Genomic DNA, 24707 nt, shown 5'->3' with positions numbered 1-24707 from the left:
CTGATCCTTACTGGTCTGTCCTGGTACATACTGATCTGAACTGGTCCTTACTGTCTCTCACAGAGACAGGTTCAAAAACTGATTCCTTCTTCCCAGATCCCGGGCTTACTTTCCTCAGGGCTCACCTGCCATGTGTTGAAGGGTTGCTCATATCACACGGGGACAACAAGTGATAAAACCAGGAAGGGGTGAAGAAAGGAAAAGAAACAGAGGGAATATTGCAGACTTTTTAAAGCTGTTGGTCTGAAGTCAGACAATTCACGACACAAAACGAGAAACAAGTTTACACATCACCCCAAAATACAATCTTATCACAAAAAATCGTGTCCCCCTAAAGATGACCATTCTGATTTAAAACATTAAGCTTCTCCATGAACACACGGACACACAGAGAGCCTACTGAGGTATGCTCTTGCTTCCTGGCTTCCATCTCTCCCCTCCCTCCCTCATCCCTCTAACAAGCCAGCTAAAATTCAAGGGTAGTTTGCCAGCCATGTGGCTCTCTGCTAGCATAATTATTGACTCACCTATTAGGAAGGACAGTTAGAGACAGCTCATCTATTCTGGAAAATCCATGAACAGACCTAAACTCACAAAGTTTAAAAAGCTCAAGAAGCTCCCCGCCCCAGCACTGGCTTTGCTCGTCTCTGGGCTCACAGTTTTCGGGCGGGAGGGTAAGCACGAGTTGCAACCTGCAGGCTGAGAGCTGTTCAAAGCACGCTTCCCACCCAGCTGGGAAGAGCCAGGAAGGGGAACAAGAAAGTCTGCTTCTGCACAAGCTCCGTACCATTTCTACGAAGCCTGGTGGGGTTTGCACTTTGCTAAGTAAAACCCCCAGCGACGGCAATGCTGCAGGTACCAATGTGATGCGTGTTTCCACTGACATGGTGATGAAGCTCCCATGACAAGATGGTGGTGGGAGAGCGGTGGGAGCATGAGATTCAGCTGCTGAGAAAGACAGATTGCCTTTGTGGAGAACTCCCTTTCTTCTCTTACTCATCTTTTAGTTTTCTGTGGTTGCCAAGCGCCCTCCCCCTGACAACAGCCCATACCACCTTCTCATGCTCTGAGGAATAATGTAAGGTTTGGGAGACTATAGGCAGCTAGGAAAAAAAAAAAAAAGAAGAAAAGGTGGTGGAAAGGGAGAACAGTGAGAAACGTTAATAGTTCCAGAACATTTACATAATGGCTTTTTTTATATTATTCCAAAAGATTCCCAAAGATTTTGCAGGTATCCGCACAAGTCGTGTTACAATGTCAGTGCTCTTAACAGGAGTAAGTTAGCAGTAAACGCTCTATTTTAAAACCTGATTGACTTTGTACAAACACTTTTAAGGCTTTTGTATAAGGACATTAGACAGCAGCTCCAGAATATGATTTAAATGACACGTAGTAATTGTACCCTGGTGTTCAAGTATATACCAGGAATACATTACAGGGACCAAATTATTACAACAGAAAATCCTACAGCTATTCAGTCTTTGTCAATGAGCACACCAGAGAAGGCTTTAAAAGTACAAGTATGGAGCAAGTTACCTTTCTTTGCTTTCTTCTGTAGCTTCAGTGTGTCAGACGATTTCTTTTTTATCTCTTGGCGAGCTTTTTTGTATTCTAAAAAAACACACAGTCTCTGTATCAGCACACTTGATGTTAAAACAGATGCTTTTCACAGAAAAAGGCTATGTTTAGAGATATTAGACTACAAATTTTAAGGGGATAGCTACCATTAATCAAAGCGGCTCAGAACTCGCATTTTGTAGTGCCTATACGCGTAGCTTAATATAACATTTTAGGGTGTGAGCACATTCACATAGCAAATCTTTCCCAAATAAACAAAGCCTTTACAGAAATAACAACTGAGAGCACAGTACAAAATTAGAGTGCTTTTCATTTCAGACACTCCACCGCTCTCAGGAATGGAAAACAGAGATGACAGGTTTCTCAAAACATCTGCGTTCAAAAACAAGTATCCCGAAATGGCAAGGCAGAGAATATCCCATGATCTCTACCCAGCATGAGAGCCAGGCAGAGGGAGAGGGTGCTGAAACTTTGCATGAGGAAGGGTCACATTGCCAGCTCCTTCTCATGAAGTGGAGCACACTGCAGCTGTCCCCATTTTCAGCTGAGCTGCAAACCCCGGGAGAATCAGAATCCCAGAACAAAATATTCCACCTCTAGTCCAGGTACACCAAAGGTAAAGGTACCAGATGGGAAAACTGATACTTAAAAAAAAAAAAAGATAAAAGGTATGTACGCATGTACATATACACATACACTTTAACAAAGGAGGCCAATGCTACTACTCTTCTATAGATGGAAAAACAAAAGCAGGCACAGGAACTGTAAAGGGGCCAACTGCATCGCCAACACCCAGGTCTACCCCCTAAACCCTAAATATCTTTTATTTATCCTAAATATCACTTTGGTGACTCACCCCTGCCTGCAGGATCCTAGGTGATCCTTCCCTTCTACTCACTAACTCCTTAATGCTCTCTGGAGCATAAGCTCGAGATTTCTTTAAGAGCTACTGATTTGGCTGCTTCTATTTGCCCACAGCAGCAGTGGGGCAAGAAGCAAATCCTTCAGGGACCAAGCATGCTCCTTTTCCCACCAGTTCTCCCCTTCCCATAATAAATCATGGTGATGCTGCTTCTTTAAGGTGTAGCAAAACCCTTCCATTTTTAAGCCTGCTGTTTTCAGCACCTGTGCTAGAAGGAAGTCAACCCCTGGAAAAAGTTTTGCAAAGCCAAAGGCATCTGCCAACGTGCTCCTGCTGTGCGAGGTTCCACAGCCTCCCGCTTCTTCCCCCAGGTAAAATTCTGGTGCGATCGCCTCTGCGCACCTCACGTCCAACATCACAGCTTTCCCATTCCCCAGGTGCGTATTTCCGGATAGCAGCAGAGAAAAAAGTCATGGTGCCGAATGTTTTACAGGGCTACGAATTCTCTGGAGGACGCTATGCCTGAGACATTACATGAGCTTATAGCTAGCTTTCAACGACACCCTGGGGCTTTGCAGATTTGCTCTGTCAATGTGGCGTCCCCAATCCTCAGCACTACTGGAGAATGCACAGCTAGAGTGGGCTAACGGAGTTAAAGGTAGGGACTGCTTTCCAGTCTAAAAAAACAACCCATCCTTTGTGGTCCCGCAAGCTAAAGCTTCAAAGTGTATATGCGAGGGTTAAAATTTGTTAGGCACTTCGGGAGGGAGTGTTTTAGAAGAGAAAAGTTGCTATACATATTCAAGCACATCATTCAGTTTCCCAGAACAAACACAAAAAGAGGAAGAAAAACCAGTATTACAATCTTATTCCTATTAAAGAATTCTTCCTCTGTAACTACCTTTTGCATGGTCTTTATCCAGTTGATTGGCCACTTTCTTCCACTCTTCCATCTGTTCTTGAAGTGGGTTTATCAGACAGTCAATTAAAGCACTAATTTTGTTGAAAAAACACAAAGAGCAATCAAATCCTGCAGATGCCCCTATTCTTATATAGAGAGCCAAGGTCAATACTGGAGTATTTTTACTTTTTGCTGCGACAGCTACCAGTGTCACAGTGTAAATACCAGAACATAAAAACGTTTAAGCTGGAGAAAGCAAAAGAAAGGACTGGATCAAAATAAAAATAATCCACACGCAAGAAAACCAGAATTACTGTGCAGAAGATCAGGACAGTGAGGAACAGTGCGCAAACCAGAGGAATGACCTGAAACAGGGCCAATGTAAAGAGTTAGATCCTACTCATCTGTCACACAAAAAGCAGTCCAAACGGATACCCCAGAGACCAAAAAGTTCCACGCAGCCACAAAGATTGTAAAATTAAATAGCACACGGGTACGCACAAGAAGACGGAGCAGCTGTACAAGGAAACAACATCCTGCCCACCAGTGCGCCTCGCCTCTCACCAGCGGAGCCGGTGACACAGCACTGGGAATGCTCCCCTAGTTAATCGCATTGGGATCAAATTATTTAAGCAGCTAACTCTCGGGTAACTGGAGACAGAAGTTCTCGCTTCAGTCAATTTCAGAAAAACCTTTATTTTAAAAGGGAAGAAGCCATCACAAGTCACCAGGGAAATGGTGAAGCATCAATTTTGGTTCACTCCAGGTCAAATATATCCTTCAGTCTTTGGTTAAAAAAGGCACACGTGCAAACTGCTACTTACTACAGAAGTAGGCTGTTTATGTATAGCCCAGCTTACACGTGGGTTAATCCTCTCCCATTACCTCTGCCGTCTAACTTTAACTGCAAAAAGGGGATGATGGAATTTGCCTTTTCCATATTTGTTTGCTGAAAGTTTGGCAGCGAGACCTCTCGGGTAAGCTGAGGAAGCAGCACATTTGCTGCTGCTTTAAAACTTAGTGACCAAGCTTGAAGTCCTGAAACAAAGACAGGTCAGTCACATCACTAGCCGGCTGCTCGGCACCCAGAGCAAGTGGGAATTGGCAGCATTTAAAGTGACTTGAGGTGACAAGCCCAATTCCCAGAACATGCAGTGACATCCTGCCTTTCCTGGCTTTCACAACACCTAGTGCGCCGGGGTAGAAAATACCTGCTGTTCTCAACGATGGGGTCAGAGATGAGCTGGAAAGCCCATGCTGGAGAACAGCTTTACGCTTTCCTCACTAAAAAGGATAGCGAAGGAAAGTCAAATCTCGAGCTCTGGGCCAGGTACAGAGCCACTCACCTTGAGAACTGTCGGAGTTTGGACTCTATACTCCTGTGTCTCATGCACATCCTGGTCAGAGCAGACCCAATTTCTCTGGTGCCGCCTGAAAAACAAAACACGAGAAAGGTGAGACCCCAAGGAGATGCAGGCATGCCAGCCAGAAAGCACGTGCCGAGTCTTCCAGAGCAACTGAAAAACAGATTTGTGATAACCATAAAATCAGCTGGGCTCAGACCTCACGGGTATTTACCACCTTGGGAAGAGATTAATTCTTGTTCATCCAGAGACCAGAACTGAACAATTAAGCACGACTAAAGCAGTTCTTCCCAGAAGCCTTTCGTACCATCAGGCCCTACTCCTTGGCAGAAGGGTTTAATGCAAAGGGCTTGAGATGTCAAAGGACAAGGGGAAGCAAAGCTGGCAACAAGGTGGGCATCTGCAGCAAGTGGGTTGTCAGCAATATTTCACATTTTGGAAAATAAATCTAGGTGATTTGATCCAATTTTCTCATATCTAGATCCTTTATACCCAATGCCTCAAAAGAATACGTAACCAATCCTACATATTCCCTCGTCTGTCATGGATGCACATCACCAGTGTGTCGCACACACCTGCAATCCCAGATCACACACATTTTTCATTAAACTGCCAGAAGATGGCACTATTTGCTCTGTGCCCTCACTCATCTCAGTTTCTGACAACTGCATGACAGCAAGAATTATTTTTATCGAGTCTTCCTCCTCAATAATTTTCCCCTTTAAAAGCTCACATCCCTCCATTTCCCTCAGCACTGCCAACTTTGATCAGCATATTAAATTTCAGTGTTATTTTGGTTTGGTTAGCATTAGTTTTGATAATTGCTTAGTTCCCATTTGCAAACCAAATCTATTACTCTCAGGGTACAAACATCAACATTTGTACAAAGTTTTTCCAAATTGTAATATTCTCTGGAACAGTTAAGGTATCATCATCTACTCTGAAGGCTCGTTTGATTACTAAAATAACCCTAGGCTGTAACATACAGGAAAATATCTTTCTTAAGGTTTTGCCTTTTTTTTTTTTTTTTGCTAAACTTGGTACTGCACAAGTAAAAAATATTTTTTCTAGTGGAGAAACTTGATAACTTTAATCATTTTATTTATTTTTTTAAGTGTGAAAGCAGAAGTCACCGTCTTCCTGCATTCCTACAGAATTAAATCTTGTGCCCCCCAAATGGCTCTGGAACAAAGACACTGACTGGAACAAATTGTGGCTATTTGGTATTTTCCATTGTCCTAAAAGATAAACAGAAAATCTTTTGTCACTTGCCCTATTACTCGTGTTTTCATAAGGAGCTTTTGAAATCTTATTTGGGAACACGGAAGAGCTGCAGCCTCGCTGCGTACGGGAGGCTGAGGAAAGCATCAGGACCCAGCCTGGCTCCACACCCGTCTCTTCCAGTGATGCTGCACCTGAAAGCACAAGCTGCCATGGACTGTGGTAACCCAAAAGGCAGCACAGAAGACGGGGAGAGGAAAAATGGAGAGAAAGCAACAGGAGGAACAGGCTAATGTCTCCAATGAAAAGCATCTCTCTGTCCTGAAAGACAGGCTTTCTTCTGGAGACACTGGGAAATAAAAGTGGCTTGGAGGCTAACTAGGCAGAACGACAGCAGAGACGGAGCAGAATGAACCAGAAACTTCCAGAGCCATCGGTAGAGCAATGGTCAATCAAGTTCAAGCAAAAGTCATGCTGAAAAACTTGCTGAAACCCTTCAATTTTAAAGAGTGACAATGGTTATTTAACACGGCTTTCCTACGCACGATGTATGAAACAAGGAAGAGTCATTTTAGAACAATAAATAGGAAATAAGGCACCATGTGTTTTAGGCACTAGGAAACAAGGGTCAGTTACTATTAATATGAAACTGCAAAGTAACAGAATTTTAACTGAACCACCAGTAACCAACGTATAAATATATCCACTCAACAAGTAGTACAGATGGATGGGCAAGGTCAGCAATCCAGCTCTGCAGAATGAGGTCTCTATATTTGCTTGTTAACGAAACAACAAAACAACCAGAGCCTGGAAGAAAAAGGTTATTCAAGGGAAAAAAGTCCTCTGATTGGGAAGAGGGGGGTTATTGGTTCTTCCCAGCTTTTAAAACTTCATATTATCCATAAGCGTTTACAAGAGCATGGAAATTTAAGATGGGAATTTTACTCCATGAATAAAAACGACTCTAACAAAATGAAGGAAAATGGTAAGAAGAGTTTTGAAAAGCTTCAATGTCCCTATGTTTTGGAAACAAGGTGGTGCAGAAAATGGATTTAGGAACTGGCATGGGAGGGGGAAGGAGCTGTGCTGTTGGGAAGTTCGGGAGGGCAGGGCCGGCACCCAGCTGGGTCACCGAGCACCCAGAAGTGGGCACGGGGAGTGGGATGGGGGTGGCAAGGCTCTGTTTTAACACCACCTGCTTTCAACATCCCGTGAGGAGGCTTACAGGGAATCAGGCAGCACTGAAGAGGATAAGCGAGGTGATCTGAACTCACAAGGCACCAGCTCTCACCAAGCATTTGCTGCTGGGGGTGCTGCTCGGCGTGCCGTGCACAGCATAAATCCCTCCTGAACGGCACCTACGTTATGAGCTCAACTTGCCCCAAAGCAGCCCTGGGGAACACGATTGCTAGAAATGGCTATGAAAACAAAGGATTGCTGTTCCTCTGCAAAGATCACTATTGGTTACAATCAAGTGTGCTAACGAACAAAAAACACGGGCAGAGAGGGACAGAACAAGGGGGAATGGTTTTAAACTTAAAGAGGGTAGATTTAGATTAGGTATATGGAAGAAATTCTTCACTCAGAGGGTGGTGAGGCCCTGGCACAGGCTGCCCAGAGAAGCTGTGGATGCCCCATCCCTGGAGGTGCTCAAGGCCAGGCTGGATGGGGCTTTGGGCAACCTGGGCTGGTGGGAGGTGTCCCTGCCCATGGCAGGTGGGTTGGAACTAGGTGGTCTTTAAGGTCCCTTCCAACCTAAATAGTTCAGTGATTCTATGAAAAAAACAAACCGTGTTTGGCCATCCTGGAAACGAGATTTCTGCAGTCCCGCAAATTTTCAGAATAAGGCTCACAGAGAAGGCACGTCCCCTGTAGAGGCTTCCCAGCCACCCTCTGTGCTCCTCCTGCTATGGGACCGTTTAGTTTTCACGCAGGCTCTCGCCACAACAATCGCGATGCTGTTCGACGCAGACAGTAGCGAGCTTTGTTTTTATTCCTCGGGGCCGTCTCATTCGCAGCCTGCTGCCATCTCACACGGCGACAGGCAGCTAATAGGCACGCCGTGAAGCCAGCCGCGGCGGGGGCAGGCGCCCTGAAAGCCGCAGCACCAGGGAGTGGGGCTGCATCGAGCCGCTGTGTGCTTCCAATTCCCATTTGAAAGCTGATGTTCAATGTTCCCGGAGTCTATTTAAGTGTAGGAGATGGAAACCTCGGCAAGGGGCTTTTCAATGTAGGCGCTCTTTGGATCCGCAGAGGCAGGAACCATGTCCAGGTGTCCCTGTGCACCTCCACAGTTGTGACAGCCCAGAGCCTTCGGATCACCTCTGACAGGGTTTCTGAATGCTCAAACAGCAGCAGCAGCCTTTCAAAGTTCACCTCCTCAGATATAACTAACCATTGCGTTCTGGGGGGCTTCAAGCAGTCCCCTGTTAAAAATCAGGCCCTAGACTGAAGGAAGTGCAGTGCAGGCCCACCTCCCTCGCCTGAAACACACCGCTCCACTTCAACGTACTGAAGCACGCCGACGGCACCGCAGTTAAACAGAGCTTTACCTCACCGTTCCCAACCCTGTTATCTGCAAAGAATTAAAATGCTTCCTGAGAAGGCAAAAAATGGGAACTGCAGGCCTCTCGCCACACCATGATATACGAGTGCCGGGCCCATTTCCGAAGCGTTCAGCTGCCCGTGCAGGATCACGTGCAGCGCACAGGGTTTATCTCAACCCACACGGCACCAATGCTCCCGTTTTCGGAGGGCCAGGATCAGCTGGCTACATAACTGGCAGAAGGAAACCATTTTGTACCACTGCAGCAGTTTGAAAATGTCCAAACATAATGAGGGAGGGTAGTTTGGACTTGCTGCTTTTACTCAGTTCCAGCCAGCCAGCCCTGGTGAGCGCGAGTAACATATGCTTTCTATAAATTATCACTCGGCATTTACAGTGGTGGTTAGCTTGCAGAATGAAAGGGTTGCCAACCCGCACACTCTACAAACAGCGACTGACCTTACAAGCAGCATTAATGTGTGCACGAGTCCTTATATTGGATGTGCAGCTTGGTATTCAAGCACAAGACAAAAGAGTTCTCAAAATCCAGTACAATGTTTATTGCCAGAGCTGTAAGAAACCTGCCTCAGCCTCCAAACTCCTTAATGGCTTATCTTAGAAAATGGGTCCAGCAGCGACCAATTGCCCACTTACTCAAGGATAGAGCCATGAAATAGGCAGCAAGCCAAGCAGAGATAACTCGTGCTATCAACACAGACCCGGTGGCCAACAGAGCACCTGGAACAGCACTGCATCAGGAGTGGGCTAAAAGTACAGCCCGTCTCCACGCTGCTTACAGGCAGGTCCCTGGCAAAAATTCATGACGTTTTCCAGTAGTTACAATTTCCTGAAGATAAACACAGAGGCCAGATTAGCAGACTTTTCATCAAATCAGAAGTATTATGGGTGGGTGACCTGGGCTCTATTCACTGCCCTGCAGCTATTCAAGTTAAATTACTGTGCTTTGGGCTCTCTGTTTATAAAATGAGGCTATGAATTATCTGCTTCTCTGACATCTACAATAACTCATCCATTAAGGCAAACAATGCTTGGGAACGGTGTAAAGTAATACTTTGAAACTGGAGACTAGAGCCGTATTCATCAGGTTTCCCACTCAGAGAAAGTGACTTAACAAAACGCTCCTGCCAAATTTGATCAGAAAGTGGGTGATAACATCAGACGTTTCTCATAAGTAAAAGGCAGCTCTGCAAGGCAAACATGCTTTTGCTCTCACTTTCCCTGTTTTTCCTACTCCTGCCTAAGCCTGTGAAAGACCAAAAACCGTCTTCATGTAAGATAATTAAACGAAAGCCTGTGGACCATGGCACTACAATGAGGCCACTATAAAGGCATAAATGATTTTCTTTGACGCGTGCTTGTCATTCAACGTTGCAGAGAGACAACAGGGAGAGACTGTAGCGAAGAGACTCAATTGTTTTATTAGAATCATTATGTTTGTACTTAATAATGATCATAGACCAAGGAAATGACTATTTGATGAAATGTGCAGCTGTACGACTGCACAGCCTCTGTGTACGCCAAACAACTCCCTACAATCGACCTCTTATCTTCCTCCTCTTGCTTCACTGTTGAGCAACCCCAGCAGGCTCACAAGATGACTGCCTTTCAGGAAGCGCCTTTAAGGCTCCAACTTATTAACCAGCTCATCTTTATCTTCCAGAGCACAGTCCAAATGTGCCAGCCATTTCCCTCTCCTCCAAAAAGGAGAGAATGATGAAAAACGGGTGTAATACTTTTGCCATTTCAAAGTTATCGGAAGAGGCTTCCATTAAGATTAAAGCAGGAGCTGAACAGAGGCGAGATTATTAAATACACCTCCGAGCACAGAGGCTATGACAGGAAGACTAACAGTAGGACATTCAGGCTAATGGTCATTACTCAACCCTTATACAAACTCACGCTGTTAGAAGAGCAAGCAGTTTCCATCACTGATTACAGAGGGCATGGACCTTGATCTTGCACAACTGTTTATGCAGATGCCTCGATGAAACCCAAGGATGACGGGATCGGTGCCAGGGTGTCACGGCAGACAGGGAAAAAAAGGAGGGCTTTTGCCTGGAAGTGATCAGCACAGGGGTTGTAAGCAGCGTCGCCGGGACAGAAACCTAAAATGGGAGCTACGGTAGCACTTCATGTTTCAGTGAGCCAGTGGCTTCCAGGTAAGGCTTTTAAGTTGGAAAAACGGGCCAAGAACTGCAGACAACAGAGTGATGCTGTTCAGCATCTGCCATGGAGGAAAAGAAAACAGGACACCTTTATTCCTACAACTAAAAGCCTTTCTGAGCAGCACTTGGCAAAGTCTTGAAGGTTGCTGCTCAAAACCAGCTTAAAAAAAAATCATTTCCTGAAGTATTTCAAAAAAAAGCTTCAATTCAGACATATTTCAGAGAAGACTGGATCTACAAATGTAGAGTCAAGGTCAAAGTCACCTCGATTTTTTTTTTAGGAGTAATGGAATTTAATAAAAGTGAAAAGCTGTGGCAGACCATTGTCATGTACCGCAGCTCTGTCATTGTCACTGCAAGGAAAAGACTGCTTGCAGTGTTTTGCAGGCTTCTGCAGAGTGCTCTTTTGGGTATGCCACTTGGAAAACCTATTTATAGAAGCCTGATATGAACTTGTCACGTTAGCTAGGAGTCCACGTAGACCAGATGATCCTGAGAAGAAAATCTATGAGGTAGTTTTTCTCTTTTGAAGAAGACACTAGCATTTGTTCACAGGTGAGACTAGCAGGATCTGAAATTGCATTTGCATTGATTTTAACGGAGGAAGAAGCAGCTTGAGGCAGCACAGAAGGCAAAAGGAATATCCCTAGCACACAGCCTGCCCTGGCAACCACCAGTTTTAGGAAGTCCTGAGAACAGCCCCTGACCACGTTCCCGTCAGTACACTAAAGGATGTGCACAAAAGCTCTTATGACTTCTTCTGGTCTAGCTCATTCCTCTGCTCAGCAGCATTTCTGCCTGCCCCAGCTGTTCTCCCAGCAGGGCACACAGGGCAAAGCCCAGCCCCATGGGAGTTAATGCGAGGGCTGCCATTACACAAGCAGGGCCAGCACTGCACCCGTGCACACAGAGTTCACTGCATAGGCTCTTCTCAGCCCCTCAGGCACATTAAATACGGTCACAGACCAGCCCTGCTATCATCTTTGGGCAATTTGGGTTCAGTCAGCCTTCAAGGCACGCAGAGAAGCTCACGTGTTGCCCTCCGCTTTCAAAAAGGGCTTATCACACATGCAAGAGGCTGGAAATGCTTTGGGGAGCTTTACATCAAGTTATTGCAGGATGTAGCGATCTGAATTTGGAGAAATTAGTGAGCCTGTCACCAATTCACCAACTTCCAAGATACAAGATGCATCACTGAACTGTGACATCGTATTGGAGAGCAGGAACGGTCCATGCAGAAGGGCTCCTCCGTTACTAAATCTGGAGATTTCTTTCAGGAAATCCCTCTCTCCTTGCAGGTGCTTGTTGCTAGTTTTTCTGAATGCAAAGTTCCACTGCCAGGTTTTAATGCCACAAAAATACAGCATCATTAGAAACAGATTTGCTTAGAAGAGCAAATACCACACTTGTGTTTTCCAAGGACTATTATTTACATTTATTTTTTGGAATACAAATAATTTCCACATTGAAAACTAGAGGGTCTAGTCAACATCTGTATTCCCAACGAAGCTGTGGCCACTATTATTGTCCATACCTTTTCCCCGTTACTTTTCTAACGTACAGCCAATCTCATTTCTGAAATCACCCTGTGAACAGCTACGTACATCTAACAGCCTTACCCTGAGCAGACCCAACTGCGTTATGCCAAACGCTACACCCACTAACGGCTTCAGGGAGGCAGGCAACGTGAGTCATCAACCTCAAACTCTCTCCAAAAAACCGTGTGTGCTAATAAAAAGGCCTCTTTATAATGAAAAGGGGATTCCTGAAGCTGCTGAAGAACACGAGGCCAAGCCCGTGTGCCGTTTCGTTCTCATTTTGCTGGCAGCAGCCGGACCCGAGGCACAGGCTGGGCTGGGTCTGAGGAAAAGAGGCAGGGATGCTCGGCTCGCTGCACCCAGAAGATGCTCACTGTGTGCTCCAGATGGCCAGAAGATGAAGGCTCAGTTCAAACCTTTTAGACAGCCAGACCCATTGATCTCAGTACCTTCATGAATCCGACTCTAAATGAACATTTAATGTCAGCGCGACGTGTGAAGAAGGCAGTAATTCAAAATCCCTGTGTTCTTCTGAAGTACAGCTCTTTATTTCGTCTGGGCGAAGCTATGAACTGCAATGTAATCTGATTAGACTGCAGCAACATTCAATGAGGGGAAGGGATAATACACTTACAGCAAATGGGCTGGAACACCAAGCGCAATTCCACCGCGCGCTCACATCACGCGCGCTGTGCTGCTGAACCTGCAGCCTCCACCGAGACCGCAAGGAGCCGACGTCTTTCTTCCCTTTGAGTTGAGCTGTCAGCCCGGCAAACACCTCTGGCTCCAGAAGTCAAAAGCTCCTTCGCTCAGGTCTCCCAACCACCTGTGCTGCCGACGGCAGCCCAGCCAGGATTTATTTCAGCTACGGCCAAATGGCTGCTGCCTCCAAAACACAAAATGAAGCGCGACCGGGACAAGCAGGTGCAAAAAGCAGAAGAAAAAAAAAGTATTTTTAAATCCAAGTCAGCAGATCTAACTGAAACCCCACAGCAAGCAGATCTGCAGAACAAGGCAGTGCTATTTTTACACCGCTGTCACTTCTTCCAGCAGAGCACGACTTGGTGAACGGAGGGGAGGATCACGGAAGGACGCAGGGAGGCCAAAATCGTGTAACGCTTCCTTAAGAAATTATCAGTTCAAGAAGATTTAGAGAAAGGCTGTAAAGTCTCACCTAGAGATGCAGAGATACGGTGACACCAACCTGTCAGAAGGCCCAGGGCACACGGAAGCAAGCACAGTGCCTTACCGTCCCCGTCAGGGATGGATGCTCTCCTGACGGGGCAGGCTCCTGCCCTCGCCCAGTGCTAGCCATATCTACATTAACTGGTACGTAAGGGGGCTTCAAAAGGCAGCAAAACCTTCTGGTGCTTTCTCCAGGTGGCTGCCCTGTGTGTTCCAAAGGCCATTTAAAAATTGTCTCCTATACGGACTGAAATATTCCTGACTCAACTTCATCCCCCATGATTTATTCACGAATGCATTTATCCAAACTCATTTCGACACAGCCTGGTGGAAGACTGGAGACTACACAGTCTTTCCAGACTCACCCTTCAAAAACTGAGGAGACAAATCAGCAGAAACACGGAGAACCTGCCCATCGCTTTCACTGAATAGCGGATGATGAAAGGACACGAGTCCAAGGCCCTGGTGTTTGCAATCACCCAGATTCCCCCCAACCTCGTTTTGCCCGGTGCTGTATCTAAAGACAGTTGTTGTGCTGTTCATCATGTCAATTCCCAAACAGTTAGTTTTGTCCTCGCTGATATGCCCTTTTATTTTTTGGCAGCATCCTGCTTATTTCCAACTTCAGCTTCATCAACCTTACGCTGATATAATGAGTTTTCACAAAAACAAGGGAGAGTATCACCGCATGGGTCTGACACCAGCTGGCTGCTTAAGCCCACAGTATGAAGGAATTTGATACACAACACTGAACTTGCTTTAAAAGAAGAACAAAAGGGGGGGTGGAAATACTCCACCTGTTACAGAAAGTGAAATGAGGACGGTCATCTCCAAACAGAGAGGCCAGAACTCTGCAATTTTGGCCACGCACTCGATAAATGCACACTCAGAAAGACAGAGCAAAGTCTAAATTTTTGGGTTTAGAAAAGGTATTGACATTTTCTCCTTTACTTGCAGTGATGCAAGCTCCACATACCAACCAGGCTGCACGCAGCTCGGGTCAGACAGCTAACAAACACAGCACCATGCTCCCTGGATCTTTGGCTGCTTCACATGCACAGATTCCTGTGCTCTGCAGGCAAACTCCTGCTTATCCCACAAATCCTTCCAAACAATCCGAGCTGTCACGCTGAACCTGGAGCGTGCCTGCTTAAACCACGGAGAGTACAGCAGGAGAAAAGCTCCGAGAGTTCTTTGATTCACTAAAAGAAACAAGCGCATCTCGTAGAAAAGATCAAATGAAGCTGCAAAGTTGTTCAGCACCACAAGCATGGCATTCGGGCGTGCAGCAAGACACTCAGCACTGCTGACTGGCATGCAAACGCCAGGCACGTGCTTATCTCTTTCTGTAAGGACAGAGCAACTGGATTTCTTCTTCTGAAGAGGCCCCGCTGGACTATGGTGAACTGGCCTCTGACTGCTGGGACAGCAGATGCACATAATTTTGCCGTACGTTCCTGCTACAATGCACGCACATGCAATGCGCACCAGGTCTGTAACACATGTGCAAGGAGGGCAAGGTTTAAAATATCACCCAACCTCCCTCGGTAAGAACAACTGCAAGAAGCTTCAGGAAATCTAGGTTTGAGACAAGGGAAGAGACTAGAAATCAAGAGACAGAAGGAAAACAAAGACAAATTAAGAACAAGCCTTTGCAAATCCTGAAATTTAAGCCTTGAAAGGGGAGCAGAAGCTGTCCTGCGCCCACAAAAGTTGCTTTGCAGCGCTGCTTGTCAATCTCTTTAGCCTTTGCCTCGCTGCAGCACAAAGCACCTTTTGTGCCTCCCCCCATGCCGCAGCCGCTAGGAGAGGAGCAGGAGGGGATTCTGCCGGAGAAAAGCCCGTGGGTCCGAGCTGCTCCCTTTCAAATACTGGTGCAAAGTGTTTGGTTAGCTGTCCTTTCCTGAAGCACCTCTTAAAAACAAAAAGAAAACAAAAAACCAACACAGAAACATAAACCAGCTCAGGCTGGGAAGGAGCTCGGGAGGCCGCATGGTCTGCTCAAGATGGGGCCAGCTTCGAGGAGGTTCCTGGGGAGCTCGTCCAGTCTGTCCCTGAGCACCACTATGGGACGAGATACCTGGGCTCCTCTTACAGTTGCTGCCTGGTGCCACTGTCAAAACTGTTTTCCTTACCTAAAGTCCAGAGTTCACTGTTGCAGCAGTTCAAAACCACATTTTTCCAAGCGCCTGATGGGAGGCTGCACTCCCCTGACACTGCCTGATCCACGTAACACCGTAAGTTCACATGGAAAGCGTTTATTTGTCTCATCAAAGTAAAAGCTTTGATGCCAAAGGAATTCAAACATGCACCTTCAGCACATAAACCAGTACTGTCACACCCCAATTTGGAAAAAATGACATGATGGTATTTTCAAAATGGCACAAACCCAATTAAAGGTCACTTGCAAAAAGCAGCCAGCTCAAGCATGAACGTTTTCAAATGCACCTATGCACACTTACTTTCTCCGTATTTCTCACAGTTTCTCAAAAAATGAATTCACGGTGCTTTAAGGTTAAGCTGATTTGAGCCTGAGAGCACAGAACCACGCAGCTGGTCATTTGACATTTCTGGTAATGCAGGAAATCCATCTAAACCTCACAGCTCCTCGCACGCTCGGATGCTCCCTTGTTCTTCCAAGCAGACCTCATCAACCCTCACCTACAGCACACGGTTGGCCGTGATCTATTGCTATTAATTTGTCTATTAGAGACAAAAGGAACTGCCAAAGCTGGATGGAGGATTTCTGACCTGGGCTTTAAGCACCGTAATGCGCAGGACGAGCATATAAATTAAAGTTTAGCGGAAGGTGCTCAGAAAGGGTCACCTCCTACTCAGAATTTATTAACTACTGCCCCCGGAGACCACCTTGATTTAGCACCGTGTAACCTATATTCCCACATTTCGTTCCCACATTTCAGTGGTGGTGTTACACAAAAGGTTTCTCTTCCCTCCATCACTTCACCCACCTCTTCTCCTGACGATGGTCAGCACGAGGGACGGTTTGCTCACGAACTGCGAACACACACACACACAAATCTGCCCGTGGTTAGTTTGAGACATCCCACGTCTGTGACACTTTGCTGGACACGCTGGGGGAGAAAAGCCTTGCGACACCCAACAGAAAGTCAGCTCGCCATGTGTTCTCTAGAGCCCACTGTAATAAACAGGCCTTGTGAAAAATTCAAGCTAGAGAGATTACGAGATTTTCCTTCGCTAACTGCTGTGAGAGTGCCCAGGGTTTGGAAGCTTTGAGACCTGGGCTCTGGTCCCAAATCCCCAAGCATAAGCTTGACTCAGATCCATCTGCTGCTCACCACCGTGCTCAGCCCTGGCCCAGGCTGAAAGGCAGAAATCTTGGAAGGCAGCGAGAAATACGGTCTAGAGAAAAAGGGGAAAATACGGTCTAGAGAAAAGAGAAAGGCTCTGAAATGAGAGAGGCAGTTACTGAGCTGCCTGCCTTACGCTGGCAGGTGGCGATGCGTTAAGGCAGAGCTTCCCGAGCCGTGTTTTTCAAGGCGATGGCGTGGAGCCTCCAGCTACGGCCATACAGCCGCTCCCTGCCATCAGATGCAATACAGAGCAAAGCAGGTCCTCGCTATGCACCCACCAGCAGGTCACCTGCACTTAAATTCTTCAACACCTCTCCACATACCTGTATTTAAAGCCTGCAGCGAGAATTTATGGGTTTTATTTAAGGGGAGCTCCTTGAAAGAGGGAAAGTTCCTCACATCATTTTGCCCCCGGGTGAAGCGCAGGCAGCTCTTGAGGAGGGGTTGAACGATGAGATCCTGCTCTTGCTCCTCAGAGCCTGTCCTTTTCCTGGCCATCCTAGAGTCAGTGTAGGCCAAAACCTCTGCAAATTCAAAATTGCACTTAAAAAGAAAAATGCACACGTGTTTTTCACATCATTTCTAGGCCAGGCACAACTTGTATCCCAGAGACTCGCTCTGTACCAGCCACCAGAGGAACACTTGGCCTAGTAACTAACTTTGGTACCGCAGCAGGTCAGAGGTGAAAATGAGCCTTAATAACATGATACAAGCAAGATTTTCCATCTTTTTTTATTTAATGTGCTCATTTTTAATATGGTCAGCTTCTGAAGTTATGCTCCGGTGAGCGTGACGTATCATCAGTCTTAACAGACCTCCAATGCAACAGCAGCCTCTGATTTATTTCCTCCCGCCCCACACCCTCTTCGGAGCCCATTTCTATTTCAAGCATCAGTACCCAACGCTTTCAACATCTGCAGGTTGCCAAGCCAGTTGATCTGTGGAAAAATGGATGCGAAGTGCTTGCCAACAGAGCCAGGCACACACCGTGCCGACACCGGGGCCGGTCGCGCCTCCTCCACCCACGGAAGAGTAAGGCGAGGCCAGCTGCTAACTAAAGCTGGCAGGCTCGAAGGGCGGAAAAGCCCCAGTCACAGCACGGTACGTGCAAGTCCAGATATACACAGACACAAAAAGGAGGATTCAAAAACCCTCCAAACCAAAACCCTGTAACGACGTCGCCGCTCTCAGCTTTCCACGCAGCCCTGAGACAAACTGCGAGCAGCCGATGAAGCCTGCGCTGTGCAAAGGGCACGAGACACGGGGTTAAGAGGCCCAGAAACCGCAGGTGATGAGATGTGTCGCTCCACGGTGCTAAAGCCACGCTTTCCCCAGGCTCCCGAGGAGCATTTCAGCTGCCGGAGCGCCTGCCCGTGACGTAAGCTCCCCAGAACTGCAATGCAGCACTCGCGCGGGCGCCGATTATCTCGGAATTTGTCTTCGGAGGCACCAGCGCTGTCACTCATCCCGAGCGAACTCAAGGGCATGCCTTCAGCGAAAAAATAATTGCCGCGTTTAATCTGTCCAGCTGCAACCCGTTTCAGATACAGCCGCTCGCAAACAGGCTCTAGCCTAGATTTTGTTAACAGTTTGTTTAAAGTAGGGAGAATAAATGAGTCAATTAAAAAGATAGCCCCCAAAGATCTGGTTTTTGGTACGAGAGGAAGGGCGGTGTAATTGGGTCTTGATGTAAGCAGTATTTCTAGAGTTAAGAAGGGAAAAAGAAAGAAAAAAAAAACTGCCCAAAGAAAGTATTTAGTCTTGTTAATCTGGCCGCTTCCAAAAGAATCAAAAGGCTGTGAAAGGCACGGCTCGCAGGACAGACTACAATAAAGCAAGAACAAGGCACCTCGGTTGGCAGCACACGATAAAACAGCGGTACACGTGGGATATATTCCATGCCGTGCATTATTTTACTATCCAGATGTGGCAAAACACTGCAGCAGCGGAGATGGGAAGTGCTAAAAATCCTTCAGAGACTGACGAATTGTGCAACGTTAATGTAAACGGAGCCATGCTCAAGGAGTGCCCGTGTATCTGCTAACAACGCTTTGTGCCAGATCTGCTACAATGTAGGGGAGCCGGGGGAAAATGTAGGTATGAAATAATGAAGAAACATACTGAGCTGCAGAGGCATGGCAAGTTACCTGCTAGGAAAACAAAATGAAACCTATTTTACAGCGCTTAAGAAGGTGACTGAAGCCACAAAATAGGTACAAATCAGCATCAGCAACTACCCATCCAGTGTCTACCCCCTTCCCCTAACTGCAGGCAGCTCCTGCAAGTAAAGTCAGCAGCTACGACGGGCAGGAGGAGAGCGAGGATCCCCAGGGACGTTTTTCCTACCGAGAACCGAACGTGAGAAGATTTCTGCTTTCAACTTAATGTGCACGCAGCAGGCGGTGCGGCACGGCTTCCTTTGAAGTTCGACTGCCTTTCGCAAAGGGGAGAAAAAGTTAGTATGAAAAAGGCATGAGCTTGCAGAAAGGTGAAGGGATCTTGTTTTGCAGAAGCTGTTTTTCCATAGGGCACTACCTTCCTCCAGCCTGTCCCTGCAGGCAGCAGCCTCCAGGGAGTCCTGCTGACAGGTGAGCACCTACCTTCCTCGCCGCCCTGCCCTGCACCGATGCTCTCCCAACCAGGCAGAGGCCAAAAATTAAAGTGCTGTGTGATTTGCCTGTTCTAAAGTAATTAAATTTAAAGTAAAAGGTCAATCGGAAATCCAGGCAAGCCACCTGGCCCTCCTGGGTGAGGTGCCTGCTTTCTGCGGGCAGCAGTGTGCAAGTGGGTGACGTGCCCAGGATCCCAGGCAGCTTCCTTCGGCTCTCGGGACCAGGCGACGTGGTGTGTTTGCAGCAGGTGTGACAGTGCAGACCCAGGCAAACAACCGTGGGTCTCTGGATCTGCAGCAGGATACCCTATTCCTTTACGAGTTTTGTCTCCTTCTGTCACTACGTGGCATCCACGTCTCCCGGAGGCAGTTCTGTTGCCTTGGAAAAAGTCCCTGAAGCATCCAAGGATCCATCCTAGTAACATGAAGAACCACCAGACATGAGAACACCCCACCACAAAGATGGATATAAGGAGGGAAATCAACACGGGGCAGCTCCCAGCAGCCCGCGGGATGCCAGACCACAGCTCTCCCCCTTGTAGATCCCAGAACAGCCGCCTCTAACCTGCACCTCTCCTCCGAAGAAAGCTCTGCTCAGATTTACGTGCCTGTTGGCCAGCAAGGTAGGAGATCAGCAGCTGTAAGGAAACGCTCTGTTCCTGCGCTGTGCTCCCTCATGTCATCATCACCGACCCCTTCCAAGGGTAAGGAAATGGTCAAGCTCGAAACACGCCAGCAGTTCTATCAGTTTAATGCAGCCAACACTTCCAAAAGGAAAAGCTTTTGGAAGGCTTAAGTCACACACGCAGTCTTCAAGCCGGTCTCTAAAATAGGCCACCTCATTTACAGCAGGATACGTTTCCTGCCATAAAACATCCATATGTGGAAAATATTACAAACTTCCTGCAAAATCTATATTTAAATCGGAGTGATAATTTACTGCTGATAGCAAGTTTAAGCGAGCTGGAGGTTTGGATGCTTCAGCATTGTTTTCTGCTGTTTTACCTTCAAGTTCTCCTCCGCAACCACCAGAAGCCTCCTCCCGGAGAGCCACCAAGACGGACCCCACCTGTCCCAGTGACTCGGAGCGGTGAATCTCACGGGATATAAACGGTGTGAATCATCAAGAAGAGCTATTTAAAGCAGAGTCCAGCATTCGATAAGCAAAGAGCATCGTCTCTGTCAGCCTGGACGGCCCTTCTACAGCAGGGAGCACGGGAGGACCCGCCGGGCAAAGAGCCAAGTCGTCTCTCTATGAAACCTTCTTGCCAATCGCCTCGGTGACCGCAGGGGCAGGAAGGACGGTCCCGTCCAAGTGACACGGTTTCCCTGCTTAACTTCATGGACAAGTTAACTCTAGAAAAAAAAACCAACAGTCTGCTCTCTTCTCACTTCCCAAGAGCAGAACCCTGTTTCCCAGAAGATGCTCTTGGCCCAGTGAACGATAAGGACTGGGACAAACTGGACTTGAGCTCCAGTTTCACTCCTGGAACTCCCCAAACACCTGTGATTCAGATTTGATTCTCCGCAGAAGGCCAACGTCAAACTGTTGGTGTTTTCGAGGACGTTTGTGCAAAGCCAAGGTAACATTTTCCAGCACGGTCTCTCTCATAAATGAATGCATCAAGCTGCACAGCGTGAGTTTGAAGGATGTGTGTGCTGCGCCTCACCTTCAGAATATGGATGTTCAAAGAGCATCTTGCCCAATTTCCCCTACTACCTTCAGACATAACACCCAGAGGGAGGAAAAAAAAGGCAACACTATTACAATTTCTATGACGGTGACCTTTAAATGTTTAACTAGCAATCTATTCTTTGCAGTCAAGATAAAGCAGCAGGTGATTAGCTTCACTATGAGTCACTATGCCCCTGTAGTGCAATAATTCAATTAGACACTTTAACAGCCTTCAGTTTTGTTCAGGATCTGCTTACTAGGCCCATAGTCCCCTAGCTGCAATTTTGTTTTGCCTCGCAAGCTAAGCGGGGTCAGTCCAGGTCAGCACCGGATCGAAGGAGAGGTCTCATGGTAAATCCCAGATGCTCCAAGGAATGGGGCTGGTGTTTCCAGAAGAGGCACCGCGAACAAGAGCTCTGGGAGAAGATCCAGAGCTTTTGCCTGGATGCAACTTGCGTGTTTTCAGTGAGCTGAGCCCCTGACCTCAAGATGCACACATACCCTGAGAAGTTGTGGATGTCTGCCCAGAGAAGCTGTGGGTGCCCCGTCCCTGGAGGTGTTCAAGGCCAGGCTGGATGGGGCTTTGGGCAACCTGGGCTGGTGGGAGGTGTCCCTGCCCACGGCAGGGGGTTGGAACTGGGTGGTCTTTAAGGTCCCTTCCAACCCAGTCCATTTTAAGATCCTGTATTTCACTTTCTCCAGCTACCCTCCAGCTACACCAGCCACAGCGTTCTTCCATTTCTATTGCAGCTGCTGCATACACTCTTAAAGCTTTGTCTCACATCTTCAGGAACAGATTCAGTGTGGCGGTGCGTGAACAGCTGCCTACCTTCACCTTCTGCCCAACCACCCCTCCGCTGGCTTTACAGTGCCAGGATGGAGTTGGAACAGCTGATTAAAGCTGCCTGTGTAGTAAGCAATGCACAACCTCACCATCATTCCACCACACACAGGTTTTAGAAGTTATTCAGGAAATTATCTGCAAGTGTGACCCGCTTTTTTGAGACTCAGGGCTCTTCCCCCACCTCCAGAGTAATTCCTTTTTCCCCCCAACAGCTTGATAAGCAATTCTTGAAAAGGAAAAGCATATTTTCCTCCTCCCCGTAGCTGAGTCAGCAATGGCAACAGCAAACTCCCAGAGTATACATACACGCTGATGACCTCTGGACCGCTAAAATTCTTTCACTTTCCTTCGGCACGTGAGTTCTCCACACTCAAGCGCAGGCACCGGGCACTCGAGCTGCACCCGAGTTCAGAGGAAGCAGCCCCCGATTTCTGCTCCCAGCACAGAGGGTTACCAAACACGAAGATAAATCAACAGGAAGGGCAAACGCTGTTCTTTGCTCCAACCCAACACCAGAAATGCTTACCGAGACTCAAACCATGCACCACAGTACCTCCTGTTCTCAGCCCATGCCTCTGAGCATGCAGATTAAGCTTACAAATTTATTTTTGTACATTTTAGCTTTAAACTTCCCTCTGGTCACACTCTACTGCCCATTTTCTAAGGCTTAGGAATCTGTTACTGGCTTCGAGCTAACTGATAAGTGTTTTAGCCCAGACACCATCTGCTCATGGCTTTACATCCTAGAGATCCTAAGCTCAACCTCCACTGCCCGGATCCATCCATCCAGGTTGTATACTCGTAACAATTAAGAAAAGAAAAAAAAAAAAGGACAAGATTTTACAGAAAGCAATGAGAAATTTTTGTTCTATAGCAGATAGGTGGATCAAAACCTTGTATTAAATATCCTTCCACTTCTTAAACCAACTATTCTGCATTATGGAAGGGGTCACTTTTATCTGATAACTATCCTGGTTGTGTTTTTAAGGCCATGTTTAGTAAGAGATGTTTTTTTAATCCAGGATTAGACTAACCAAGAGTCTTATCAACGAATCAGTCAGAGTTTTTCAAGGAAAATGTTGGTATTGTAAGCTCCAGCACATATGCACATGGCTTCATAAGCACGAACACATTCAGCCCAGTAAAACCTGCATTTTCATTAGGTGTTGCATTGCTATTCATGTGAGTGCTGAAGTGGGGTTACTGCACCTGACATTACTGGGACACGGGGAAATCCTAATGTGAGCTTGGCAATGCTGTACAGCAAAAAGGCTTCAGTACTGGAACAACTGCTGCAGTAAGGTTTATGTCAAAGACATCTGTAAGAATAGAAGATGTTTAGTTTTATAGGGGTTAAAAAAAAACAAAGCTGTGGATGCTCTTGGCATTGCAATATAAAGTGAATCAAGACGAAAGAAATTCATCTTACGTAGCAAGAAGATAAGCTGGCAAAAATTAAAAGCAGGTAATGAGTGAAGTTATGTATCAACCTCAGGACTAGAAAGCAAGAAAGATACAATCTATGTGGCTTCCACTTTAGTCTAAAATCTCATATTTCTTTGTACGAAAGCCTTAAGCTGAGCCTTTTATCTGCCATTGTAATCTTGTACTTCGGTACACACAATAACAGCGAAGGCCCAGCCTGTAAGCACCTCGGTTTCCTTCTGCTTTAACTCTTCCAAAATCACTTTCAGTGCTCAAACCCCTCAGCACTCCCACCAGAGGAGCCTGGCGAGTCACAAGAAGCCACCCCGACGCCCAAACGCGTGTGACCCGTGGAGCCGGGAAGCACACGGCCTACCCACGAGACTTCCCAACAGACACCGACCGATTTGGGGCCAGCGGGTTAAATTAACACCTTCAAACCTGAACCGGGGACTTCTGCCCAGACGGAAACCCCACAGCTGCCTCAAGTAGAGGTTTAAGGGGAATGTCAGGCTAAAGCATGTGTTTAGCAGCTGGGATAGCAGGGCTGCGAACCTTTCCTTTTTTGAAGCAATGCAGGCCCCACAGCGCACCCCGCTTCACGGGACACGGACACATTCGCGGCACGGCAGCCACAGCTCTGAACGCGGCAGCAAGCTCCTGCCCCTGGTAGGCAGGAGGCTAAAACCCACTGTCATCAGGAGAAAAGGCACGGGTCGTGCTCCTGTGAGCGCTGCACGCGGGTCCTGCCCTTCCAGGAGCGTGACTGACTGATGCTTGGTCAATTAGTTCTCTACTAACACGCACCCAGGGACCTGGTAACGAGAACATTTCTTTTTCTTCCTGATTTGATAGAAAAGACATCGGGGCATGTTTTAATCTGCAAGGCAGACTGATAAAACCAGCTGCCCAACAGACAGCCTCTTTCACGAAGGCTTAATTCTCCTCGGAGAGCTCGGGAGCGGCTTTACTGCCTGCCGGATAAGTCGTGTTTACAGCAGATCCTCCGAGCTGCTCAGCCTCCTGGATGAATTTAGAAATCAGACCAGAGGGTAGATTTGCAGAGCAGTAATTAGCACGGAGACGGAGGAGCAACGGAGAAGAATAATTTGGTCTGTGTCGACATAAGGTCAGGGGCCGGGGGGATGTCCAAATTCCTGGGCAGCTCGTGGGGAGAGAGGCAGGGAAGGATGAAACAAAGAAAAAGCTCTGAAAACCCAGCAACTCCCACAGACCAGCCTGAGCAGCCTTAATCAGCTTTGCAAGACATCCTCTTTCTCGTTGCAGGGCTTTTCTCTCTTTTTTTAAATACAAAAAGACAGGTAGTGGGCACCCCTGACAGGCAGCACTGCTGGGTTGCCACAGTTGCTGCACGAGTGCACGATGTGTTAGCAGGCCGAGTATTTCCCCACTCCTGCCTTTCTGCTCATGAGTCAGCAA

General features: G+C 47.1%; 1 protein-coding gene across 24 annotated transcripts in view; it reads right to left on the bottom strand.

Annotated features, from left to right (window-relative positions):
• MTSS1 (MTSS I-BAR domain containing 1) overlaps positions 1-24707 on the bottom strand; it is a 125294-nt gene that overhangs the window by 30192 nt on the left and 70395 nt on the right. For all 24 annotated transcript variants that reach the window (XM_083822532.1, XM_083822533.1, XM_083822529.1 and 21 more), the window contains 3 exons: positions 4688-4772; positions 3342-3433; positions 1537-1611 (listed from right to left, as the gene is read on the bottom strand). In XM_083822532.1, the coding sequence (XP_083678658.1) occupies positions 1537-1611; positions 3342-3433; positions 4688-4772 (252 nt within the window). The remainder of the gene's footprint in view (positions 1-1536; positions 1612-3341; positions 3434-4687; positions 4773-24707) is intronic.

Source organism: Anser anser (genome assembly GCF_964211835.1).
Source record: "Anser anser genome assembly, chromosome: 2".
NCBI classification, from domain to species: Eukaryota; Metazoa; Chordata; class Aves; order Anseriformes; family Anatidae; genus Anser; species Anser anser.
Note: the sequence above shows the minus strand (reverse complement) of the source record. Positions and strands in the feature narration are given on the sequence as shown.